This window comes from Nycticebus coucang, chromosome 4 (assembly GCF_027406575.1).
Source record: "Nycticebus coucang isolate mNycCou1 chromosome 4, mNycCou1.pri, whole genome shotgun sequence".
Classification (NCBI taxonomy): Eukaryota; Metazoa; Chordata; class Mammalia; order Primates; family Lorisidae; genus Nycticebus; species Nycticebus coucang.
Window position 1 is genome coordinate 2696589 of NC_069783.1, and position 24726 is coordinate 2721314.

A 24726-nucleotide genomic window follows, 5' to 3' on the forward strand; every position below is an offset into this window, starting at 1 on the left:
TTAAGTAATAATCTCTTTTTAATGTTTCATCCTTAAAAATGAACAAGTTCCATTTATAATGACCATTTAGAAATGAATCTCTAAAAAACCCTCAAAACCAGTAGATCAGCACACATTTTAATTACTAAAATAGAACAATACTTGACAGAAGCCAGCCCCAGGATATCTGTGTTATTACCACGCTACCCACATATATTTTAATCCTAAATCTAAGACACGGTTTACTCGAATATCTAAGGCTTGAGTTTCCTCTGTGCAGTGGGAAACAGACCCCCCAGACCTTAGGAAACAACCTGCCCTTGTAAAACATAAAGGCAACTTTGGGTTTTTATAAGATTATACAAACTAGGCATAACTGTATCTCAGAATTGTTAAGGAGAAAAATAATGTACCAATTCTTGTTAAAATTCGAAAACTAGATTTCAGAATAACCTAGAAATCTCACACCAAAACAATACTAACACAGAAAATATATATATTAATTATAAACATATACAATCATAGAGACTCTAAAACGGGTGGTTGGATCACGCAAAATGCCACAAACACCTGACTATAAGGCACAGGCTCAAATCCGGGTGGTTCCTTTATTCTGAGCAAGTGGCATAAGCAACTCATACAGTGTGCGCGTCACGTGGGCTCTTCCCCACACCTGTCTCCACCACAAGGTGTAATTTTGGGAGGAGAAAGTGTCTTGTCTGTTAGCTGTTATCTACTATGACACCTTCATACAAAGCAAATGTGGCAGCATTACATCCAAAATGGGAAGAGGAGCTGTGTGTAGGGAGATGAAATTTTCACGTGTGTTTGAGATGAAAACTTCGCTCACACAGTGCAGGGTACTGGACTGTGAGTCTTGATCAACTAAGAAAAAATACAGGGGACCTGTTCACATTTCCAGTTGCTCCCACGTAAAAATCAGTTTTAGCTCCTTTCATTGAACAACATTCTGATCAAATAATCTTGTACAGGAAAGATATTTAGCCTCAAGTCTACCATACAAAACTTAAGAGAAAATGATTTATTTTCTATCAGTTAAATCATGTTCGGGACCTTCACAAGGCATACGTAGTTCCCAGGGAGCACCGCTATGCTGTCTGTGTCAGAAACTTCACATACTGTTCCCGGGCATCGAAATGGTCAGCCGGCCGGTTGTACGCCGTCCACACTGGGTCTCCCACAAACAGCCGCATGGCCTTCACATAGTTCTAGAAACAGACAAACACGCCAGCATTTCATTACACCAGTTGGCTTTCCACTTACTCATAAAAATTTACTAACATGACTGGAAATACTTTCCTTGCTGTTTTTATTCTATGTCTTCACAGTTTCACGTGACATTTTATTCACTGAAGGAGGATTAGTGCCAGGTGCTGTGGCCGACACTGACAAGTCACTATGCTCTGGCTGGTGCTCAGTGTCATCTGCGCTCTTCCAACACGTCATCTCCAGCCACTGAGAGATGAGGCAGACGCTCTCTGCCATCCCCACTCTACAGAGAGGAGAATGGTGGCCCAGACAGGCCACGTCACTGGCCCCACCTGACCCAGTAAGACAGCCCCAAACACACGCCAGCCCCGCGTCTACACCCACCCTGGGACACTGCACACACTGTCCTTGGTTTTCCTCAGGTTCAGTTTTCCTAAGACTCACACTAGGGCCCTCACATTGCTGGTAGGCAAGACAGGAAAGTCTGGCGGCATTCGTCAGAACAAATGCACATACCATCAATGCAGTTTTCACTTTTAGGAATTTATCCTACAGAAAAATGCCCTGAATGTATGTATAAAATGACTATGATATATAAGGTTATGTATTGAGGCACTGTTTACGAAAAACCAGAAATAGCGTATCTCCCCATCACCAGAATCACCCACTCCATGGAATGAACTAATAGTTAAATAAACCAGCAATGGAGTTCTCTGGAGCTGGGAGTAAAGGAGACCCTTTACACACGATATCAAGCGATCCCCAAACACATCACGTAGAAAAAAGTAAGGTCCCCCCAGGCAGATGGTCCGCTGCCTCCCGTGTAGAAAGGAGAGCACAAAGAACACTGACTCAACTTGACCACACACTGAAATCTCTAAAAAGCCTTCCGCAGCCTCCTCCTGGAGACCTGCAGAAGAGACGGGCTGGGGGCCTTTTCACTCCATGTCCTTTCACAGTTCTGGATTTCAAACTATATGCACTTACTATCTACATCAAAATTGTACTTAAACCCCGGTTTAATCCTATCACATCCAGAGACCCCAAGAACAACCTTATTTACTTGTTTTTATTGCCAATGCCAATGGATACACTACTGTTAAAACTCTGAACGGAAATGCTCTTAATTATGACAAAGTAACACCCCAACATTCACCCCACAATATGCCCCTAGAATTGACAGCAAAGCACAGGTCAGACACTCAGTACAGGAGGGCGCCTCTCTCTCATCTGTTTCACTGCAGTGCACATATTAACAGGAGAGCCACTGTCGGCCAAGAACAAAGGTGGGGACTGCTGACGGCTGCCATGAAAGAGCATCACCCAGGTGTCCCAGCAACAGCTCCAGGTGTGTCTCTCTTGATGCACAAGGTGACAGGAGTCCTGAGGGCCTGCCGCTCTCATGCTGCACAGCTAGCAGACTCCCACAAGAGCACACGCTCCCGCCTGCTCCACGCCAGCCTGGGCCAGACCCACACACAAGCACACGCTCCCGCCTGCTCCACGCCCACCTGGGTCAGACTCACGCTCAAGCACACGCTCCCGCCTGCTCCACGCCAGCCTGGACCAGACTCACACACAAGCACACGCTCCCGCCTGCTCCACGCCAGCCTGGGCCAGACTCACACACAAGCACACGCTCCCACCTGCTCCACGCCAGCCTGGGTCAGACTCACACACACAAGCACACGCTCCCGCCTGCTCCACACGGGCCTGGGTCAGACTCACACACACAAGCACATGGTCCCGCCTGCTCCACACGGGCCTGGCTCAGACTCACACACAAGCACACGCTCCCGCCTGCTCCACGCCAGCCTGGGTCAGACTCACACACACAAGCACACACTCCCGCCTGCTCCACGCCAGCCTGGGTCAGACTCACACACACAAGCACATGCTCCCGCCTGCTCCACGCCAGCCTGGGTCAGACTCACACACACAAGCACACACTCCCGCCTGCTCCACACCAGCCTGGGTCAGACTCACACACACAAGCACACACTCCCGCCTGCTCCACGCCAGCCTGGGTCAGACCCACGCACAAGCACACGCTCCCGCCTGCTCCACGCCTGCCTGGGTCAGACTCACGCACAAGCACACGCTCCCGCCTGCTCCACGCCAGCCTGGGTCAGACTCACACACACAAGCACACGCTCCCGCCTGCTCCATGCCGGCCTGGGTCAGACTCACACACAAGCACACGCTCCCACCTGCTCCATGCCGGCCTGGGTCAGACTCACACACAAGCACACGCTCCCAACTGCTCCATGCCGGCCTGGGTCAGACTCACACACAAGCACACGCTCCCAACTGCTCCACGCCAGCCTGGGTCAGACTCACGCACAAGCACACGCTCCCGCCTGCTCCATGCAGGCCTGGGTCAGACTCACACACAAGCACACGCTCCCACCTGCTCGTCCACCGTGAAGCGGTGATAGATCCCTGCGGGTAGCGTTATCATGTCCCCTTTCTCCATGTGGATCCGGATCCATTTGTCCTCTGCATCTCGTACATCGAAGTACCCGCTGCCATCCAGGATGTAGCGGATCTCATCGTCCAAGTGTAAGTGCTCCTCGTAAAACATCTTAATCTGTGCAGGAGGGATACTTTACTAAGTCGACTGGAGACCAACCCCACACATTCGCACAGACACACACAGTGGCTGAGCGTTCAACAGACGGGAAATGAGGCATAAAAACTTTCTCTCTATAAAAATGAAAACTGCGCTGCTGAACACTGTCACTATGGTAAGTCTAAGGGGTAGAGCTAAGATCAGCAGAGGGGCAGTGACTCACACAGCAGCATGGCGGGCAGCGCTCCAAACATCCCACCAAGTGCTCACAGTGCAATGAGGTAGGCGCTCTCTGCCGTCCCCTCTCCAGAGAGGAGAACGGTGGCACAGTCAGGCCATGTCACTGGCCCAACGCACCCGGTAAGACGGCCCCAAACAAACACCAGCCCCACGTCTACACCCACCCTGGTACACCGCACACAGCAACCCGCAGTGCAGGCAACACACAAGACCCCTTCTCTGTAAAAGGTTTCTTTATTTGTTGTTGTTGTTGCTGCTGTTGTTTTTGAGACAGAGTCTCACGCTGGGTTGAGTGCTGTCACAGCTCACAACAACCTCAAACTCCTGGATTCAAGCAATCCTCTTGCCTCAGTTCCTGAATAGCTGGGACTACAGGTGCTCACCACCATGCCAACTAGTTTTTCCATTTTTAGTAGAGACAGAGTCTCACTCCTGCTCAGGCTGGTCTCAAACTCCTGAGCTCAGGTGATCCACGCACCTCGGTCTCCCAGACTGCTAAGATTACAGGCATGAGCCACCGAGCAAGACCCAAAGGTTTTTTAAAAACTTCAACCCTCCAGCCTGGGCCGCAGAGTGAGACTCTGTCTAAAAAAGAAAAAAAGAAAAAAATTCAAGTCAGTGACCTCAGCTTCTACCTCAAGAAAATAGAAGAAGAGTAAAATTAAACCAAAGTACATATAAGAAGGCAAATAACAAAGCTAAGAGCAGAAACCAATGAGATAAAAATAGAAAAAGAAAAAAATCAATGAATCCGCAAGTTCTTTGAGAGAATCAATACAATTGATAAGCGTCTGTCTACACTCAGGAAAAGACAAAGGACACAAATTCCCAATAATTACAAAATCACCAGAAAGGAGAGGACAGCACTATACGCTCTGCAGATGCGGAAACCACAGCAGAGAAGGCTCCAATAACTTTGACAGCAATAAATTTGACAACTCAGATGAAAAGAACAAATGCCTTGAAAGACACAAACTACCAATGAGCTCAAGAAGAAACAAATGGACTCGGTGCCTGTGGCTCAGAGCGGCTAAGGCGCCAGCCACATACACCAGAGCTGGTGGGTTCAAATACAGCCGGGACCTGCCAAACAACAATGACAACTACAACCAAAAAATGGCCAGGCTTTGTGGCGGGCCCCTGTAGTCCCAGCTACTTTGGAGGCTGAGGCAGGAGAATTGCTTGAGCCCAGGAGTTGGAGGTTGCTGTGAGCTGTGATGCCACAGCACTCTACCCAGGGTGACAGCTTGAGACTCTGTCTCAAAAAAAAAAGAAGAAACAGATCATACAAATAGCCCTCCACGTATTATAGAAACTGAATCTATCTATAGTTAAATATCTTCCCATGAAGAAAACTCCAAATCCCAATGGCTCCACTGGCCAATCTCAAAACATAAAGAGAAAATAACACCTACCCCATTTCCCCGAAAATAAGACATCCTCTGAAAATAAGACCTACTTAAAGGAAAGATAAGACGTCCCCTGAAAATAAGACCTAGTGCATCTTTGGGAGCAAACATTAATATAAGACACTGTCTTATTTTCAGGGAAACAGGGTATATACCTTCAAAAAAATGGAAAAGGACGACATCCCAGTTCATTCTGTGAGGACAGCAGCGCTCTGATCCAAATCCAAATGAAGGCATCCAAGAAAGCAGAGCAGCCCTGGTGTTGGTCAGCACCGAATATGACGCTCTCCCCTTTGCCAGTGAGCCAGGGCTCCCTTACCTTTTCTTCATAGTTTGGCAGTTTATCTTTGGTTATGGTTATTATGTCCATCCAGGAGTAGTTTCTCTCTCTGCGAATCTTTTCTAATTCTGGATCATTCTCATATTTGTCAGCATCCAGCTAAAAGAGGTTACACAACAAATAAAAAGAAGGTCACGTGAATACAGATGGAGAAACATTCCCTTTCTGGGTCTCCAGTATGACCCTGCCCCAACTTTATCATGTATTCCTTTGTCAACCCTAAACTAGTCCTGCACCTCCACTCTTAACTCCTTTCAGTGGATTTCACGTTCTCACCATTATGAAGTGTTGCTCTGCCGCAGTTCCGCCTCCCTTCTCTGCAGCAGTCCATCCTGGGCACTCCTTTTCACATGTTGCCTCAGGCATGTCCAGCCTGTCCAGAGGTCCCTCTCCATGTCCTGTTCCTCCCACTCATTGAGTCCCATTGATCTTCTATGACGTATCTTTGGTCAGCTTGTTTCCTGGGCCAAAGCGTCTCAGGCGCTCACAGCCCACAGATACTCAAGTTCCTTAGGCCGGATGAGATGCCATCTCTGATTGAGCCCCAGCTGACTTTTCTACTTCTACCAGTCCCTATTCCCTACTTTTAAAGAAATCTGCATTGTAAACCATGATTCGCTATTCTTGAAAATACTTGACACATTATATCCCCACATCCTTACTTGCAACAGCTTTCTGTGGCTAAAATGCCCATGCACCATTTCCATTTGTTACTGTCCTTCCTGTTCTGAAAGTTCAATGTTAATGCTGCCTTCTTCATGGAGCACATCTCTAGAGCCCAGAGAAGTCACCAGAACTCCTACTGAGAACCACCAGCAATGAATTCAGCACACGGATTAATACCTTATGTTTTACAATAAAATACACATTTTATCACTACAACTGAACAACCAACTCCAGAATTATCTCACAGCACTAGTCACCAATTCATTATTTTCTAAGGGATGACTTAGAAAAAATTAGAAATCCACTATATGATATGTGTAGTACTATTTGTAGTACTATTTTCTAAAAAAATTAGAAATCCACTATATGATATGTGTAGTACTATTTGTAGTACTATTTTCTAAAAAAATTAGAAATCCACTATATGATATGTGTAGTACTATTTGCAATGATCTAAGTGCGTCTGCCCCCACCCCACCCCATGCACACGTTGAAACTTAACACCAAGGTGATAGTCTTTGCAGGGCTCCTGTACTGGGGCCCAGCAGACCCAACCCAACCAAAAGAGAGTCCCTTGTGCTAAATGCCATATAATCAAACCAAAGCTTTAAGGCGATGGGTAGATCATCAAACAGACCAGTTTTTCCTAAACAGGAGATTCCAATCTACCTGAGTCAGCATAATATAAGTCCTTCTGATTTAATTCCTACAAAAAAAAAAAAAAGGCAACCTGAAGTAACTTGATGTTAACCAATCAGCGTTCTTCCTATTCTATTTTTTTTGTTTTTGGTTTTTGTTCCTACCCTACAAAACCCACTGTTCTGCCATTACCCAGTGAATCTCTCATTTTATTGTATACAATACAGGCTGCCCAGATTCATGAATTGAGAATAAAAGCACATTAGATCTTTAACTAAATTGGTTGTAATTTTGTCTTTTGACACCACTGAGCCAGGTTAGTAAGCAAGCATTCAAAAATACACAGGACACTAAAACCACTGAGGATACAATTTGATAGTCCTCTGACTCATTCAGAGCAGAAGGGGAAGGCAGGAGAAACTGGGTTTAACCTCATGAAACCCAAAAGATGCCTTTAAAATAAATCTTATTATGCTTTTTGGTTGTAGTTAGAACAGCGGTTCTGGACCAATTAAGATACATCCCGCGTATCAGATATTTACATTACGATTCATAACAGTAGCAAAATTACAGTTACGAAGTAGCAACAAAAACAATTTTAGGCTTGGGGTCACCACAACCGGAGGGGCTGTATTAAAGGGTCGTGGCATTAGGAAGGTTGAGAACCACTGAGTTAAAAGGTGATCCGTAATGTCATTCCTGCTCTTAAAAGCTGTCAAACAATGACACTCCTCAAGTGTATTAATTTGAACCAACTGGTTTTTGGATGTAGACAAATGAACTTTATTATAAATCAAAACTTATTTTTCTCGCACAATAGAAATTATAAACCACTTGACTGCTTTGAAGATGGTACCTTCCAATAGATTAATCTTGGCCCAAGAAAAGACAAAATACTATGTAAAAATTAACATGCTCGCCCTTTCACAGACTTAAGATCTGGTGCGCCAGAGGTGAACCCTCCACTCCACAAGACGCCCCACCGAGACAATCACTCCCCGCCCCCCGCACCCCCATCCAAGCGGGACCAGGTAACCTCTAACGATGTTAAGCTGGAATTCGAGTCTCTCCCACGGAAAAAAACACACGTGTGGCTCAGGATAAGCCTGTGTTTACATTTCGAGAAAGCTCAAAGTCTGAGGCCTCACCTGGCCCTGTCCCCTTTGGTAAACCTGTTGTTTCACAACTGTTCAAAAATAAACACCCTACAGCCAAACGGCCCAGGGTCGAGTAAACAATGGAAGGATCACAGGCAGAGCACGCGGCCCCAGGGCGGCGGGTATAACGGCTACTTCTGTCGGCTCCGAACCCGACCCCACCCCGCCCGGGCCGCCCCCAGGAGGAGCGACCGCCACCCAGGCCCCCGGCCTGCCTTCGCCTGCGCCCTCTCCCGCCAGGAGACCCCAGACACCGTCCTAGTGGGGGTGCCAGCTCCTGCCCGCCAGAACAGAAACTGCGGGGGCCACAAACGAGGGACACCAGGAGGAATCTGAGACTTCCCGGCGCCGGAGGCCCCGAAGCTGAGCATCCGCTGGACGCCGGGGAGCCGACCCTTTAGCCAACTATTGCGCGTGCGCAGCACACCCAGCCCCCAGGAGCAGGCGCCCGACCACCAGCCTCGCCACTGAGCATGCGCAGCACATCCCGCCCCCCGGAAGCCGGGCTCAGACCCCGCAGCGCCGCCGCTGAGCATGCGCAGAACCCCCACAGGCGCCGAGGGCGCAGCGCCCGCAGGAGCAGCTTCGGGTGTGCGCGGGGGCCCCGCACCTTCCAGTACAGCACCCCGAGCCGGCGCAGTTGCTCCAGGCCCACCGGGCGGCCGGGTTCGAGACGATGGGGCCGCCTGGGATCGTCGGGGCTCTCGTCCATGTACCAAGCCTGCACCATGGCTGCTGTAGTCGCGCCGGAGTCGGGCGAAGGGGTGTCGTTTATAGGCGGAGCAGCCCCGCCCCCTGGTGACCGGGCGGAGGGCGGCCCCGCGGGCAGGCTCTTCCCGGGAGGGTGTCGGCGGGCGGGGACGGGGCGGGGGTGCGGACCCGGCGCCTTGTTCCCTCTGCTCCGGGCGCTGCGGCCGCTACTCCGCCGCGAGGCAGGGGGCGAGGGAACTGCCCGCCCCGGCCCGGCGCCCCGAGCCGTGCCCACCGTGTGCGAGAGGGGGCGCTGTTCCGCAGACCCCGCGTGGGGCTGAGTGGCCGGCGCTGCTGGCCTCTCGGGTGAGGGTCAGCCCCGCGGCGCCCCTCAGATGCCTGCCGTGTGTGGCCCTGCGGTCCCCTTGGAGTTAACAACAACCTGTGAGACAGACGGGATTAAACAACTTATTTTACAGGAAGGAAAGTGGCCACCGAAGAAATGACGAGGGTCATAAATTTAGAGAGATTTCCTGACAGACTGGGGAGCAGGGCCTCGTGCAGAGGCCGACAGGCGGGTGGCCAAACAAGTGTTACGTATAACAGGCTGCAGCAGGAACCATGAATATTTATGAACATGTGCTGTCGAGCTTCATGCCACTTCATGATGTCTGCGTGCAGAATATGTCAGCTTTACCATTTTCCTAGAGTGGAGTTTCCAGTCCTCGGTTGTCACGAAGGTGAAGCAGAGGACACAGGAACCTTTTCTGTGCAGCCTCGATGGAGGATACCCATCAGGTGTAGGGCCAAGACCGCAAAAGGGAGGAGCATCACTAGATTGGTTTGTTGAGCCCTTAGGGACCAAGGGCTGTTAGCAAGGGAGGGGGTATAATGAGGTACGTCTGACTCCCCATTATGTCAAGGCTGGGACTCAGTTTTAAGGTTTCTGCAGGGTCTCCTTGGCCAAGAAGGGGGTCCATTCGGTAGGGAATTAGGATTTTATTTTAGTTCACAAAAGCAAATGCGGACTAAAATGATCTTGTTAAGCACTGTGCAGCCCAAATGGGGCACAGTTGTGGCTTGAAGCCGGATCAGGGCACACAAAGGACTCCAGCCATCAGGGTGGGACATTTCCCTCTAGTATCTAGATTTTTTGCAGTACTATCCTGCAGTATTTTAAAAGCTTCTTCCTTTTTCCTCTTTTCATCCCATCTTTCTTCCCCGTGTGCTGGATAGTATTATGTTGTCCTGAATGGGAAAACGTTTCCCCTTCCCGATTCTGAATGTCTTATCAACAGAACTAGTAGAAAAAATAATCCAGCTGCTCAATCACCTAGATTTGTCTTCTCCAAGAAATCAGTTAAAAAAGATTCGATTATCTCAGCCATTCCCTCAGTTTCTTTAATGCATCAAGTAACTGTAATCCTACAAGATTTCAACTAGAATACTCTCAGCACAACCCCAGCGCATTCAACCAATTCAAGAACTTCCAGAAATAGTGCACAGAAAGTGTGCGTTTCTGTTCTCTTGCTCTAGTAACTGCAAATAGCATGCCCACAGCCTCTTGAGCAGATTACCTCTCCAACCCTGTACCTGGCCAGTCACTACTCATCCTTCAAGATTCCACCTTACACATCATGGCCCATTTTTCTGTTACACTAACTGCAATCTCACATCACATTCTATCCATAACCCACTCGAACAAGGCTTTGCTTTTCACCACTCAGTCAACACTGCTCAGGAGTTAACCAACTACTACCCTGTTGCCAGATCCCATCCCTGCCCTTCTGTGGCAACATGTGTGGTGGTTGCCCATGCCCCCTCACATGTTATCTCCTTTTCTTCCATTTCTGGGCATTCACCTCCAGTCCTGTGCTGGCTCCTTCTCTGAATGACAGTGGAGTGTTCCAGACTCTCATCCTGCTCTTTGTCACCCACATGCCAAGTGACCTTTCATACTCTGGGATATACTGCTGATCCCACAGCCACGTGTCCAACCTGGACCTTGTTCCAGAACCTCAGACTTGCATTTCAGCTTGTATTAGTATACCAAGTCCAGCACAGCCAGAACATAACTCTTACTGCTTGCACAAACCCTGACATATTTATAGTTTCCTGTCTCTGCAAACAGCAGCACGAACCACACAGAGGTTTAGCCCGAAAATCTATGTGTTTTCCTGTCCTCTCTCCCTCGTCCTGGACATCTAATCCAATCTATGAAGTCACGTTGCTTCAAAACACACCATAAATCCATTCACTTCTCTTCAGCCCGACCCCTTCCGCTGTCTTGTCCCCACAGTCAGTATACATAACTGCTGAAATAAGTGCAAGGCGTGATGGTGCTGGTTTCATTCCATTGTGGCATCAGCTTCATCCTGGAATTCCATGAGTGTTTCTAGTTCCCCAGTCAGGTGCAGCACTGTGACACAGATGTATAGACATTTGTTGGCCTCTATCTTCAGTAGATGACTTTTTTTTCCATTGGGGAGGTAGAAGGGGGACAGTTTTATGCCATAAAGGCCATACTTTAGGCCAGATGTGGTAGCTCACATCTGTAATACTAGCACCTTCAGAAGCTGAGGTGGGAGGATGGCTTGAGGCCAGGAGTTCAAAACTAGGTTGAGCAACATAGACTCCATTTCTACACAAAAACAGGAAAAATAGCTGGGTATGCTGGCACACACCCATATTCCCAGCTTCTTGAAGGCTGAGACAGGAGGATTGTATGAGTCCAGAAGTTTGAGGTTGCTGTGAGCTATGATGACACCACTGCTTTCTAGCCTGGGGACAGAGCAAGACCCTGCCTCAGGAAAAAAAAAAAAAAAAAATGCTTAAGCAAGATGATCAGTGCACTGAAGATCTGTTAAGGAAACCCAGCACTTGCTGCTGCACTATTCATGCAGGCAGGCAGAGGAGACAGCACTCGTCATTTCATACAGACATGGCTGGCCCAGGGGATTCCTCCTTTGAAAGGGAATCTTTTGAACTTGAACTGTTTCTTCCAGAAGAATAGCCAGCAGCAGCCCCAAAGTATGTTTCATGACCAGAATTTATCACCCCAATGCAAGACACTTGGGAAGAATCTGTCTAGATGTTTTGAAAGACAGATGGTCTCCGTCACTGCAGACCTGCGTAACTGTCATCCTTCTGGGCTTTGTGAAGTTCCCCAGCCCAGGACCCATTAGCAAAGCACATAGCGGATGTAGCAGAGGCATAGAAGACCTGGAAAACCCAAGCCCAGGAAGATGGGACACAGATTCTATACCAGGCATCTCTGTAAAGGGCCAGATAGTAAATCTTTTTTTGTTGTTAAGCAGGCCGGGTTCAATCCCGCCACCCCTGGTGCCCAGGGCCAACGTTCTGACCACTGACCTATGGGTGCCCAGCCCTAGATAGTAAATCTTTCCATCCTTGTAGGCCAAGAGGCAAAATTGAGGTCATAAATAACAATTTACATAATAACCATTTTAAAATATAAAAACCAGTTGGGCAGGCACACAGGGCGTATGGGGGTAGGGGCTGTTATCCTAGCGCTGTGGGAGGCTAAGGCAGGAGGATTGCTTAAGTTCAAGACCAACCTTGGCAACAGGGTGAGACCCTGTCTATACAAAAAAAATTTTAAAAATATAGCCAGGTGTGGTGGCACATGCCTGTAGTCCTGGCTACTGGGGAGGCTGAGGCACAGGATGGCTGCTGCCCAGGAATTCGAGGTTATACTGAGCTATGATTGGCCCACTGCACTCCAGCTTAGATGACAGAGTAAGACCTTGTCTTTGAAAATAAAAATAAAATGAAAAAATCATTCTTAGTTTGTGGAACATATGAAAACAGGCAGCAGATTGAATTCGGCTCATAGCCTGGAGTTTGCTGACCTTTGCAATGTACTTCTTTTTTTAATTAATTAATTAATTTTTTTGGAGACAGAGTCTCACTTTGTTGCCCTCGGTAGAGTTCCGTAGCATCATAGCTCACAGCAACCTCCAACTCCTGGGCTTAGGCCTCAGCCTCCCCAGTAGCTGGGACTACAGGTGCCCACCACAATGCCTGGCTATTTTTTTGTTGCAGTTTGGCCAGGGCCGGGTTTGAATCCACCACCCCCAGTATATGGGGTCGGTGCCCTACTCACTGAGCCACAGGCACCACCCTGCAATGTACTTTTAATAATATCTAAATTTTATCTGATCAAGTGTAGTTTACATTTTTTTTTTTTTTGAGACAGAGTCTCACTATGTTGTCCTCAGTAGTGCCATAGCATCACAGCTCACAGCAACCTCGAACTCTTAGGCTCAAGTGATACTTTTGCCTCAGCCTCCCAAGTAGCTGGATCTACAGATGCCCAACACAACACCTGGCTATTTTTTTGTTTTTGCCATCATTGTTGTTCAACAGTCCTGGTCCAGGTTTGAACTTGCCAGCCCCATTGTATGTGGCCTGTGCCCTAACCACTGAGTATGGGCACTGAGCCAAGTGTGGTTTACTTGTGACCTCAGGAAGGAACTGTAAGAGAACTGAGGTTTTACCCTACTTACAAGCTAACAAGTTAGCCTACCCCAGACTCTCAGACATTAAGAGAAAATGTGAAACTCCTGGGTCAGAGACACGGCATAGGGTATTACTTAAGAGCAATAGCGGTAGCAGCAGCCAGATTATCAGTGTGTGCAGGTTCCTGAATAGCAGATCTCACCAGGAGAAGGACAAAGGGGGAGGATTCTTAGTGGGTTGAATTACAGAAGAACCTCGAGCTTAGGGAACCAAAATCTTTCCCTCAAGACAACTCAGGTGTGTAGCAGAAATGTTTCCTGCATACTTCTCATTTTCTCAAAGAGAATATTAAAAAGATGTGTATTCAAGTGTCAATACTTAGCAAAATCATTTTTTCTGCATCATCGGGGGTGTGCTTAAAGGAGGGTTTATTTTTGTGTTTGCGGTAGCACAGGTGTGTGGGGAACACAATGACTGGGGGAGTTTGTACTACCTGGTGGCTCATCTCAGGCATCAACAGCTGAGCCCATTACTCAATGTTCATCCCAGTGAAAAAGTCAAGTATCATCCTGACATTGTTGCAAAAATAATTTTGACTTTAAGAACCATAGCTCTCATCTTACTGTTCAGGGTACTTGGGGTTGCAAGTACCATGAGAGCCAGAAGCTGCAGAGGAGGAAGTAGCACCTGGCGAAAAGGATCATTTCAGGAGTTGACAACAAAGAATTAAAAATAAAAGTTCTTCTGTAAATAAGCCCAGGGTTAACAATAAGACCTGTGGAATGAAAGATTATCCTATACCCTTCAGAGATCACTGCCTGATCTCTGCCTCCTGTCCTCCCCACCTTCCATAGAAAAACTGTCTTCTGTGAAACTGGTTACTGCTACCAAAAAGGTTGGGCAACACTGCTCACCCCATGAGTTGAGGAAGCCCATCAAGTTCACACGGGTGACAGAAATCCATGTTTACTTAAGTAAACAAAACAAGCCAGAACAAAGATATGTTGGATCACATAACCAGGAAGGCTTAGGGTGAATCTGGAAGGCTAACAGCTCTTGTTCTCCCTCCCCCTCTCCCCTCCCCTCCTCTCTCTCTCTCTCTCTCTCTCTCTCTCTCTCTCTCTCTCTCTCTCTCTCTCTCTCTCTCTCTCTCTCTCTCTCTCTCTCTCTCTCTCTCGGAGGCTAACAGCTCTTGTTCTCATTCTCTCTCTCTCTCTCCCTCCCTCCATATTTCAACTCAACCTTCTTTTCTCTGCACATTGGTGCTAACTCTCATCTAGCATAAGGAGCATATGTCAGGAAACACACCCACCACCAGCTCTAAAGCTGTGCTTGCTTATAATTCAAAGGAAAAGAGCTCTTTTAGGTAATATCCAGATATCCAATCTTTTGGAAGATTCCAGATGGCCCAGCTAGAATTACATGTCCACCCGTTAGATCAGGTGGGAGCTAGAGATCCAGGCACTACTAGCCTGGGCTTGGCCAGTGTCCAGCTGGGGAGGCCTCTGCCTGGCACTCACATGCTCGGCAGGGACAGGGATAGACCACCAGGCAGATGTTCATGACAAATAGTAACTGCCCAGGCATCCTACTTTTGAGTGTTTCTCATGGATAGGGAATAAATGAGTGTCTCTCCCTATCCTCCACCCTCATGGCTGTTACCTGCTGAATCTCAGTCTGCCCAGTGGCAGAGTCAGCCAAATCCAGTGGACAAGGCTCTGTCCACACTACAACATCTTACAAAATATTTACAAAATATTTTCCATGTGTTGGCCACCGCTTTGTAAATGTTCATAATGAATATTTCATAAATAAAAGTACATTTACCTACAATTTCACATTTTCCCTATACATGGCAACTTCAGAGGAGACTTTCAGGACAATATGGAGTTAATGTCTTCTAAATGCAACAACCTGGGGTAGGAGAGGCTGTAGGAAGTGTTATGGGAGAAAGGGCAGGGTGAGAAGGGTGACACCTGAGAGCCAGAAGCTGCAGAGGAGGAAGTAGCACCTGGCGAAAAGGATCATTTCAGGAGTTGACAACAAAGAATTGAAAATAGAGACGACAATCCAAGATGGCGGCCGAGTAACAGCTTCCCTGCAACAGGGCACGGTCAGTCTGGGGAGGTAAGACTCCAGGCATCTCTGGCTGGTGGGATCTGCCTATAATCGTCCTTTGAGGATACAGAGAGTCAGCAAAAACAGTGGAAAACTGGCAAGCGGTTGCGTGTGTTCGATCGAACTAATACTGCTGGCAGCCATAAGTACAAGCAGCAATGAGACTGCAAACCGGAAAGGCCTTACCTGTGAACTGTTTCGGTGTTTTTGGACTTGGCATTCAGTTGAACTGCCTTGGGGAGAGCTTGAACAGGAATGCGGAGAACTTTGGGCATTGTCTAGGGCCCCATACTGAGCCACTGAGCTGGATGGAGCTAATAGTGTTTGGCACTGGGCCTCAGGGAGCCATCGTGAGAGAACTGCCTGGCAAGCTCCGCCCTTAGGGTAACAGAGCAAGGATCGGGCGGGAGCAAGTAACCTATTCACTGAGCAGACTCAGGGGTAGAGTGAGAGTGGTTTTGGCATACTGGAGCCTCAGGCTGTTGCCCTGGGTAGAGTGTCCTGGCATCACAGCTCATAGCAACCCCAAACTCCTGGGCTTGGCGCCGCCCAGACCTCAATAAGAGCTGCGCCGTGACACACGACCCACGCCCGCCAGGCCTCCACATGCCCTGAACAGGAATTGCGGGAGCAGCACAGCCCTACATCCTCCCTCCTGTACCCTACCTGCCTCCACACCGGCCCGCTGACCTGGCCAGGGACTCTGGTAGCCGCGTGCCCTCCGGAGCCCTTCCCCAGACACATCATAATCAATTTCACTAAAGTTAATATGAAGGAGAAAATTCTGAAAGCAGCCAGACAAAAGAAAACCATCACCTATAAGGACAAGAATATTAGAATATTAGAATAACTGCAGATTTCTCTGCTGAAACCTTTCAAGCTAGAAGAGGATGGTCATTGACTTTTAATCTCCTAAAACAAAATAACTTTCAATCCAGGATCTTGTACCCAGCTAAACTGAGTTTCATTTATGACGGAAAAATTAAATACTTCAATGACATTCACATGTTGAAGAAATTTGCCGTAACTAAACCAGTTCTCCAGGATATTCTCAGACCTATCCTCAATAAAGACCAGCGTAATCCTCCACCACAAAAGTAAAGCCACCCAGAAAATATTGATCACCTTCCAATTTCCACAGTTGCAAAAGGATTAAAAATGTCCACTGGACTCTCAAAAGGCTTATCAATATTCTCAATTAATGTGAATGGTTTAAATTGTCCTCTAAAGAGGCATAGGTTGGCTGACTGGATACAAAAACTCAAGCCACGTATCTGCTGCATACAAGAATCGCATCTTACATTAAAAGACAAATATAGACTCAAGGTGAAGGGATGGACATCTATATTCCAGGCAAATGGAAAACAGAAAAAGCAGGCATTGCAATCCTTTTCGCAGACACAATAGGCTTTAAACCAACTGAAATAAGGAAGGATAAGGATGGACACCCCATATACCGAGGGTGGTGGGTTCAAACCCTGCCCCGGCCGAACTGCAACAAAAAAAAAATAGCCGGGCATTGTGGCAGGCGCCTGTAGTCCCAGCTACCCGGGAGGCTGAGGCAAGAGAATCGCTTAAGCCCAGGAGTTGGAGGTTGCTGTGAGCTGTGTGAGGCCACGGCACTCTACCGAGGGCCATAAAGTGAGACTCTGTCTCTACAAAAAAAAAAAAAAGGATGGACACTTCATATTTGTTAAAGGTAATACTCAATATGATAAGATTTAAATTATTAATATTTATGCACCAAACCAGAATGCACCTCAATTGATAAGAGAAACTCTAACAGACATGAGCAACTTGATTTCTTCCAGTTCCATAGTAGTTGGAGATTTTAACACCCCTTTAGCAGTGCTGGATAGATCCTCCAAAAAGAAGCTAAGCAAAGAAATTTTAGACTTAAACTGAACCATTCAACATATGGACTTAACAGACATCTACAGAACATCTCATCAGCCCACAGAACATACTCCAAAATAGACCACATCCTAGGCCACAAATCTAACCTCAGCTAATTTAAAAAAAATAGAAATTATTCCTTGCATCTTCTCAGACCATCATGGAATAAAAGTTGAACTCAATAACAAAAGGAACCTGCATACCCATACAAAAACATGGACGCTAACCAACCTTATGCTGAAGGATAGACAGGTTATAGACGAGATTAAGAAGGAAATCACCAAATTTTTGGAACAAAACAACAATCAAGACATGAATTACCAGAACCTCTGGGATACTGCAAAGGCAGTCCTAAGAGGGAAATTTATAGCACTGCAAGCCTTCCTCAAGAAAACAGAAAGAGAGGAAGTCAATAACTTAATGGAACATCTTAAGCAACTGGAGAAGGATGAACCCTCCAACCTTAAACCCAGCAGAAAAAAAGAAATAACCAAAATCAGAGCAGAATTAAATGAAATTGAAAACAAAAGAATTATACAACAGATCAATAAATCCAAAAGTTGGGTTTTTGAAAAGATCAATAAAATAGATAAACCTTTGGCCAACCTAACCAGGAAAAAAAGACTAAAATCTCTAATTTCATCAATCAGAAATGGTAACGATGAAATAACAGACCACTCAGAAATTCAAAAAATGCTTAACGAATACTACAAGAAAATTTACTCTCAGAAATATGAAAATCTGAAAGAAATCAACCAATACCTGGAAGTATGCCACATACCAAGACTTAGCCAGAATGAAGTGGAAATGTTGAACAGGCCTATATCAAGTTCTGAAATAGCATCAACTATACAAAATCTCCCTAAAAAGAAAAGCTCAGGACCAGATGGCTTAACATCAGAATTCTACCAAACCTTTAAAGAAGAACTAGTACCTATACTACTAAACCTCTTCCAAAATATAGAAAAAGAAGGAATATTACCCAATACATTCTACAAAGCAAACATCACCTTGATCCCCAAACCAGGGAAAGACCCAACAAGAAAAGAAAATTATAGACCAATATCACTAATGCATATTGATGCTAAAATACTCAATAAGATCCTAACAAACAGAATCCAACAACACATCAAAAAATTATACATCACGACCAAGTGGGATTTATCCCAGGGTCTCAAGACTGGTTCAATATACGTAAATCTATAAATGTAATTCAGCACATAAACAAACTAAAAAATAAGGACTATATGATTTTTTCAATTGATGCAGAAAAAGCTTTTCATAATATCGAGCATCCCTTCACGATCAGAGCACTTAAGAAAATTTGTATAGAAAGGACATTTCTTAAACTATTAGAGGCCATCTACAGCAAACCCACAGCCAATATCATAGTGAATGGAGTTAAATTGAAATCATTTCCACTTAGATCAAGAACCAGGCAAGGTTCTCCATTGCTTAACATTGTCTCCATTGCTCTTTAACATTGTAATGGAAGTTTTAGCCATTGCAATTAGATAAGAAAAGGCGATGAAGGGTATCCCCATAGGGTCAGAAGAGATCAAACTTTCACTCTTCGCAGATGATATGATTGTATATCTGGAAAACACTAGGGATTCTACTACAAAACTTTTAGAAGTGATCAAGGAATACAGCAATGTCTCAGGCTACAAAATCAACACCAATAAATCTGTAGCCTTTATATATACCAACAATAACCAAGCCAAAAAAAAAAAAACAGTCAAGGACTCTATTCCTTTCACAGAAGTGCCAAAAAAGATTAAATACTTGGGAGTATACCTAACAAAGGACATGAAAGATCTCTACAAAGAGAACTATGAAACTTTAAGAAAAGAAACAGCTGAAGATGTTAACAAATGGAAATACATACCATGCTCATAGTTGGGAAGAATAAACATTGTTAAAATGTCTATACTACCCAAAGCAATATATAATTTTAATGCAATTCCTATTAAAGCTCTATTGTCATATTTTAAAGATCTTGAAAAAATAATACTTCATTTTATATGGAATCAGAAAAAACCTTGAATAGCCAAAACATTACTCAGCAATAAAAACACAGCAGGAGGAATCACGCTACCAGACCTGAGACTGTACTATAAATCGGTAGTGATCAAAACAGCATGGTATTGGCACAAAAACAGAGAAGTAGATGTCTGGAACAGAATAGAGAACCAAGAGATGAGTCCAGTTACTTACCATTATTTGATCTGTGACGAGCCAATTAAAAACATTCAGTGGGGAAGATTCCCTATTTAACAAATGGTGCTGGGTGAACTGGCTGGCAACCTGTAGAAGATTGAATCTGGACCCACTAACTAAGAATCTCACTGGATAAAAGATTTAAACTTAAGACATGAAACTATAAAAATACTTGAAGAAAATGCAGGGAAAACTTGAAGGAATCAGCCTGGGTGAATATTTTATGAGGACTCCCCAGGCAATTGAAGCAGTATCAAAAAATACACTACTGGGACCTGATCAAACCAAAAAGCTTCTTCACAGCCAAGAACATAGTAAGCAAAGCAAGCAGACAGCCCTCAGAATGGGAGAAAATATTTGCAGGTTATACCTCTGATAAAGGTCTAATAACCAGAATCCACAGAGAACTCAAACGTATTAGCAAGGAACGAACACGAGATCCCATCTCAGGGTGGTCAAGGGACTTGAAGAGAAACTTCTCTAAAGAATACAGATGCACGATCTACAAACACATGAAAAAGAAGCTCATCATCCTTAATCATCAGAGAAATGCAAATCAAAACTACTTTGATATATCACCTAACCCCAGTAAGAGTAGCCCACATAACAAAATCCCAAAACCAGCGATGTTGGCGTGGATGTGGAGAAAAGGGCACACTTCTACACTGCTGGTGGGAATGCACACTAATACATTCCTTTTGGAAGGATGTTTGGAGAATACTAGAGACCTAAAAATAGACATGCCATCCAATCCTATAATTCCTTTACTAGGTATATACCCAGAAGACCAAAAATCACAATATAACAAAGACATCTGTATCAGAATGTTTATTGCAGCCCAATTCATAATCGCTAAGTCATGGAAGAAGCCCAAGTGCCCATCGACCCACGAATGGACTAGCAAATTGTGGTACATGCATACCATGGAATATTATGCAGCCTTAAAGAAAGATGGAGACTTTACCTCTTTCATGTTTACACGGATGGAGCTGGAACATATTCTTCTTAGCAAAGTATCTCAGGAATGGAAGAAAAAGTATCCAATGTACTCAGCCCTACTATGAAGCTAAATTCTAGCTTTCACATGAAGGCTATAACCCAACTATAGCACAAGACTATATGGAAAGGGCCAAGGAAGTGGAAGGGAGGGGGGAGGTTACGGTGGAGGGAGGGTAATGGGTGGGGCCACATCTACCATGCATCTTAGAATGGGTAAAGGCGAAACTTACTAAAGGCAGAATATAAATGTCTACATACAATTACTAAGAAAATGCCATGAAGGCTACATTGAACAGTTTGATGAGAATATTTCAGATTGTATATGATATCAGCACACTGTACCCCTTGATTGCACTAATGTACACAGCTATGATTTAACAATAAAAAAAGAATTAAAAGTAAAAGTTCTTTTGTAAATAAGCCCAGGGTTAACAGTAAGACCTGTGCAATGAAAGATTATCTTATATCCTTCAGAGATCACCGCCTGATGTCTGCCTGCTGTCCTCCCCGCTTCCATAGAAAAATTGTCTTCTGTGAAACTGGTTACTGGTACCAAAAAGGTTGGGGAACACTGCTCACCCCACAAGTTGAGGAAACCCATCAAGTTCACTAGGAGATGCATGATTCCTGTATCAGAGACATGCCAAATAGTAAATATGAACAAAACCCTCAGAATATTCAAAATTAGGTCATTAACTATTGACCTGATTGCAGAAGCCACATGACAGAGATATTTAGACATTCATCAAACTATTCTCTTTTTATGTATGTATCTGGAATTTTCCAATTTTTTTTTAAGTGACAGTCTTGTTCTGTCACCCAAGCTGGAGCGCAGTGGCTTGATCATAGCTCACTGCAGCTTTGAACAACTGCCTCAGTCTCCTGTGTAGCTAGCACTACAAAAACATGCCACCATGCCCAGCTAAAAAAAAAATTTTTGTAGAGACTGAGTCTCTCTCTGTTACCTAGGCTGGTCTCACACTCCCAGACTCAACTGATCCTCTTACCACCAAGTGAGCCACCACGTTCAGCTCCCAATAATCTTTTTTAAAACGTTGTGTCATTTGAGAATCAAGAAACATCCCATCTGTGCATGTAAAAATTTTCTTAATTGAATAAAAGGGAATATAGGTCTGGATTTCTCAACAAAGAAGCAACATTCAGAAACAGCTGCCTGGAAGCCATAGTCAGCAAAATTTTGTCAGACTGCTGAAAAGGAAAGCATTCTCTCTCTCTTTTTTTTTTTTTATTTTTAGAGACAGAGTCTCACTTTGTCACCCTTGGTAGAGTGTTGTGGTGTCAGAGCTCACAGCAACCTCCAACTCCTGGGCTTAGGCTATTCTCTTGCCTCAGTCTCCCTAGTAGCTGGGACTACAGGTGCCCACCACAACGCCCGGCTATTTTGTAGTTGTTGTTGCAGTTTGGCTGGGGCCGGGTTCGAACCTGCCACCCTCACTATATGGGGTCGGTGCCCTACCCCCTGAGCCACAGACACCGCCCAGGAAAGCATTCTCTTGGTCTCAACACTTCTTAGAAGTAAAGGTGGGAGACAAGGCACCACCCTAGGCTCTTCTAGGAGGAAAGCGCCGGCTTGTTCTGAGCACTTTAGTGAATTATCTCAAACCTTTGTGCTCCCAGGAGAAGAATCAAACCAATAGGTCATTCCAGTGCAAGGCGACCTATCATTCTCCAATTGTCATCATATTCAGGATGACACTGTCCCCCATAACACTCCACTAAGACCTTTCTCAAAACTTGTTCCACGTCACCTAAACTTTGACGTGATTAGCAAAAAAGGGTTTTGAGGTCAAAAAATGTGAGGATACTCTGGGTATCACTCCATTCTGAAGAGTGATAGGCTTGTAATGAAGAAATTGTTTAATGGTCACATAACGTTCTGCTATTTATGGAGAGACATCTCCTAATTTCAAAAATGTTTCCTGGAACTGTCTTTGGTAAATAAACACCAATGTTTGGGGCGGGGAGGTGGAAACCCAAGACCGAACTAAAATAAGTATTTGAATTAGATACGATTTTCCGTGTTCAATCTTCTTAGTAACAGAAAACCAAAGAATGTATAAACCAAAATGTGAACTGTGAGGGCAGTTTTTCAGCAGGCGAATTTCGCTTGTTGAAAGCGGAGCTCTGTGCACACGCCGGACTCTGGGCAGGAGAGCAGCTGGCGCTGCAGGGCCGCCCCCCCAGCCCGTCCGTGTCACTCGAGGACCGTCCACACCAGCGGCCTGCCCCCTACGCGGTCTTTGAAACCGTCACCCGGCGTCTCTCTCCGGGTACCAACGCTGTCTCTGAATTCTCCAAAATTCGGGGCTTTCCTCTACACACCCACCACCCAAGAGCCGCGGGTGACCCGTTCTGGGGCAATCAGGGTGGGAACCGGCTTCCCCCAGGAAGCTGAGGGGGGCGAAGCAGGGCCCTCCGCCCAGAACTCAGCCAGCGACCCACGCCGCCGCCCCATGCCTGGTCCTGTTCCCCATCGCTCCTCCCCTCCTCTCAGCCCCTCCCACTCCCCATCACCCCGCCTCTCCACCTAGCCCCACCCACTGCCTTCGCCCCTCCCCTCCTTTCAGCTCCTCCCGCTCCCCCATCGCCCCGCCCCTCCTCTCAGCCCCTCCCACTCCCCATCACCCCGCCTCTCCACCTAGCCCCACCCACTGCCTTCGCCCCTCCCCTCCTTTCAGCTCCTCCCGCTCCCCCATCGCCCCGCCCCTCCTCTCAGCCCCTCCCACTCCCCATCACCCCGCCTCTCCACCTAGCCCCACCCACTGCCTTCGCCCCGCCCCTCCTCTCAGCGCCTCCCGCTCCCCATCACCCCGCCTCTCCACCTAGCCCCTCCCACTGCCTTCGCCCCTCCTACTTCCTGGCGCTTCTGCCTTCCTTACCTCTCTCGCCTGTCCTAATCTCTTCTTGCAAGGACACCAGATTGATGAGAAACTGCCCTCGTGACCTCATTTACCTTAATCTCCTTGGTAAAGACCCCCATTTCCAAATAGTTGTCCTCGGAGGGACTGGGGTATGGGGCTCCAACCTCTGAGTTTGGGAGGACAGACACACTTCCGTCCCAAACAATAATTGTGTACAGATGTCTTCTACTCCCTAACCCTTGAGTTCTGCAGAAATGACCTTGACACTTGGCGAAAAGCCGAAAAGCCGTATACTGCCCCTGCCCCAATAACCCATCCCTCCACCCCCACCCCCCATCAGGGTGGCCCGTCAGGGTGGCCCATCGTACCTGTGCGCTTGGCCTCTGCCTTCCCTGGCCTGGGTCCCTCCGCCCAGATACTTGCTGGCCCCCAGGTCTCTGCTCACACGCTGCTTCTCAGCACCCAAGCCTGCACCGTGGGCTCTTGGCTTTCATCTGAAGCAATGGGCCTTGCCTTGCCCAGACTCTGGGTCCCTAACCCGCATTTCGGGGTGGAAGGACCTTAACTTTGTCCCTAGCACAGGCCCTGTCTTAGTCTCAGCTCCACCCAGCAAATACTCTTACACGTGTAACTATAGATTTCTCTTTTCTCCCCTTTTCTTTTCCGTCTCATCTTTTTCTTCCTCTTCCTTCTTTAACTTGCTGCTATGGACTGCATAGTTAGAGTCCCCCCCAATTCATATGTTAAACCCCAACCCCTCAGGTGTGATGAAGTCATGAGGGTGGAGCCCCACAGTAGAATAGTGCTCTGCTGGAGGTCACCGGGAGAAGGCCCTCTGCAAGCAGCTTGGTCCGGGACCTCCAATCTCCAGAACTATGACAAGTAAATGTTTGTCTTTTAAGCCATCCTGTCTATAGTAATAGGCATGTGTTAGTTATAGCAGACCAAACTGGCTGAGACATTTGCTTCCCTATCTTTTTTTTCATTTAATGATTTAGTGATTTATCTCGAACATCTTTCTGTGCCAAGAAATATACACATACGGTGCATGAATGCTTAATGACTCCATAGAATTCTACTGTAAGGTTGGCTCAGCATTACATCTAAATAATCTCCTATTATTGGTATTTAGATTTTTGCATTTCACAACTTTTATAGATAGTGTTTTAAAAACATTCTTGTTTGGGTGGTGCCTGTGGCTCAAGGA

General features: G+C 46.4%; 1 protein-coding gene across 3 annotated transcripts; it reads right to left on the reverse strand.

Annotated features, from left to right (window-relative positions):
• On the reverse strand, window positions 1-9055 carry ADI1 (acireductone dioxygenase 1). Of its 3 annotated transcripts, none has more exons than XM_053588021.1 (4): window positions 8843-9002; window positions 5750-5869; window positions 3620-3799; window positions 1-1208 (listed from the first exon to the last, which is right to left on the reverse strand). In XM_053588021.1, the coding sequence occupies exons 1-4, from the start codon at window positions 8960-8962 to the stop codon at window positions 1089-1091; spliced, it is 540 nt and encodes a 179-aa protein (XP_053443996.1). In that variant the 5' UTR covers window positions 8963-9002; the 3' UTR covers window positions 1-1088. The 3 variants fall into 3 exon arrangements, with proteins under 3 accessions (XP_053443996.1, XP_053443997.1, XP_053443998.1); XM_053588022.1 differs by lacking the exon at window positions 8843-9002 and adding an exon at window positions 6047-6780; XM_053588023.1 differs by lacking the exon at window positions 1-1208 and adding an exon at window positions 1231-1492 and having other exon boundaries at window positions 8843-9055.
• Between the last annotated feature and the right edge of the window lie 15671 nt (window positions 9056-24726).

Excerpts from the sequence above, each read along its gene's own strand:
- ADI1 (XM_053588021.1), bottom strand. The coding sequence starts at position 8,962 with ATGGTGCAGGCTTGGTACATGGACGAGAGCCCCGACGATCCCAGGCGG. Across the intron at positions 5,870-8,842 it reads TCGGGGTGCTGTACTGGAAG|CTGGATGCTGACAAATATGA; the intron begins GTGCGGGGCCCC and ends AACCTCTTTTAG. Across the intron at positions 3,800-5,749 it reads TGCCAAACTATGAAGAAAAG|ATTAAGATGTTTTACGAGGA; the intron begins GTAAGGGAGCCC and ends CCTCCTGCACAG.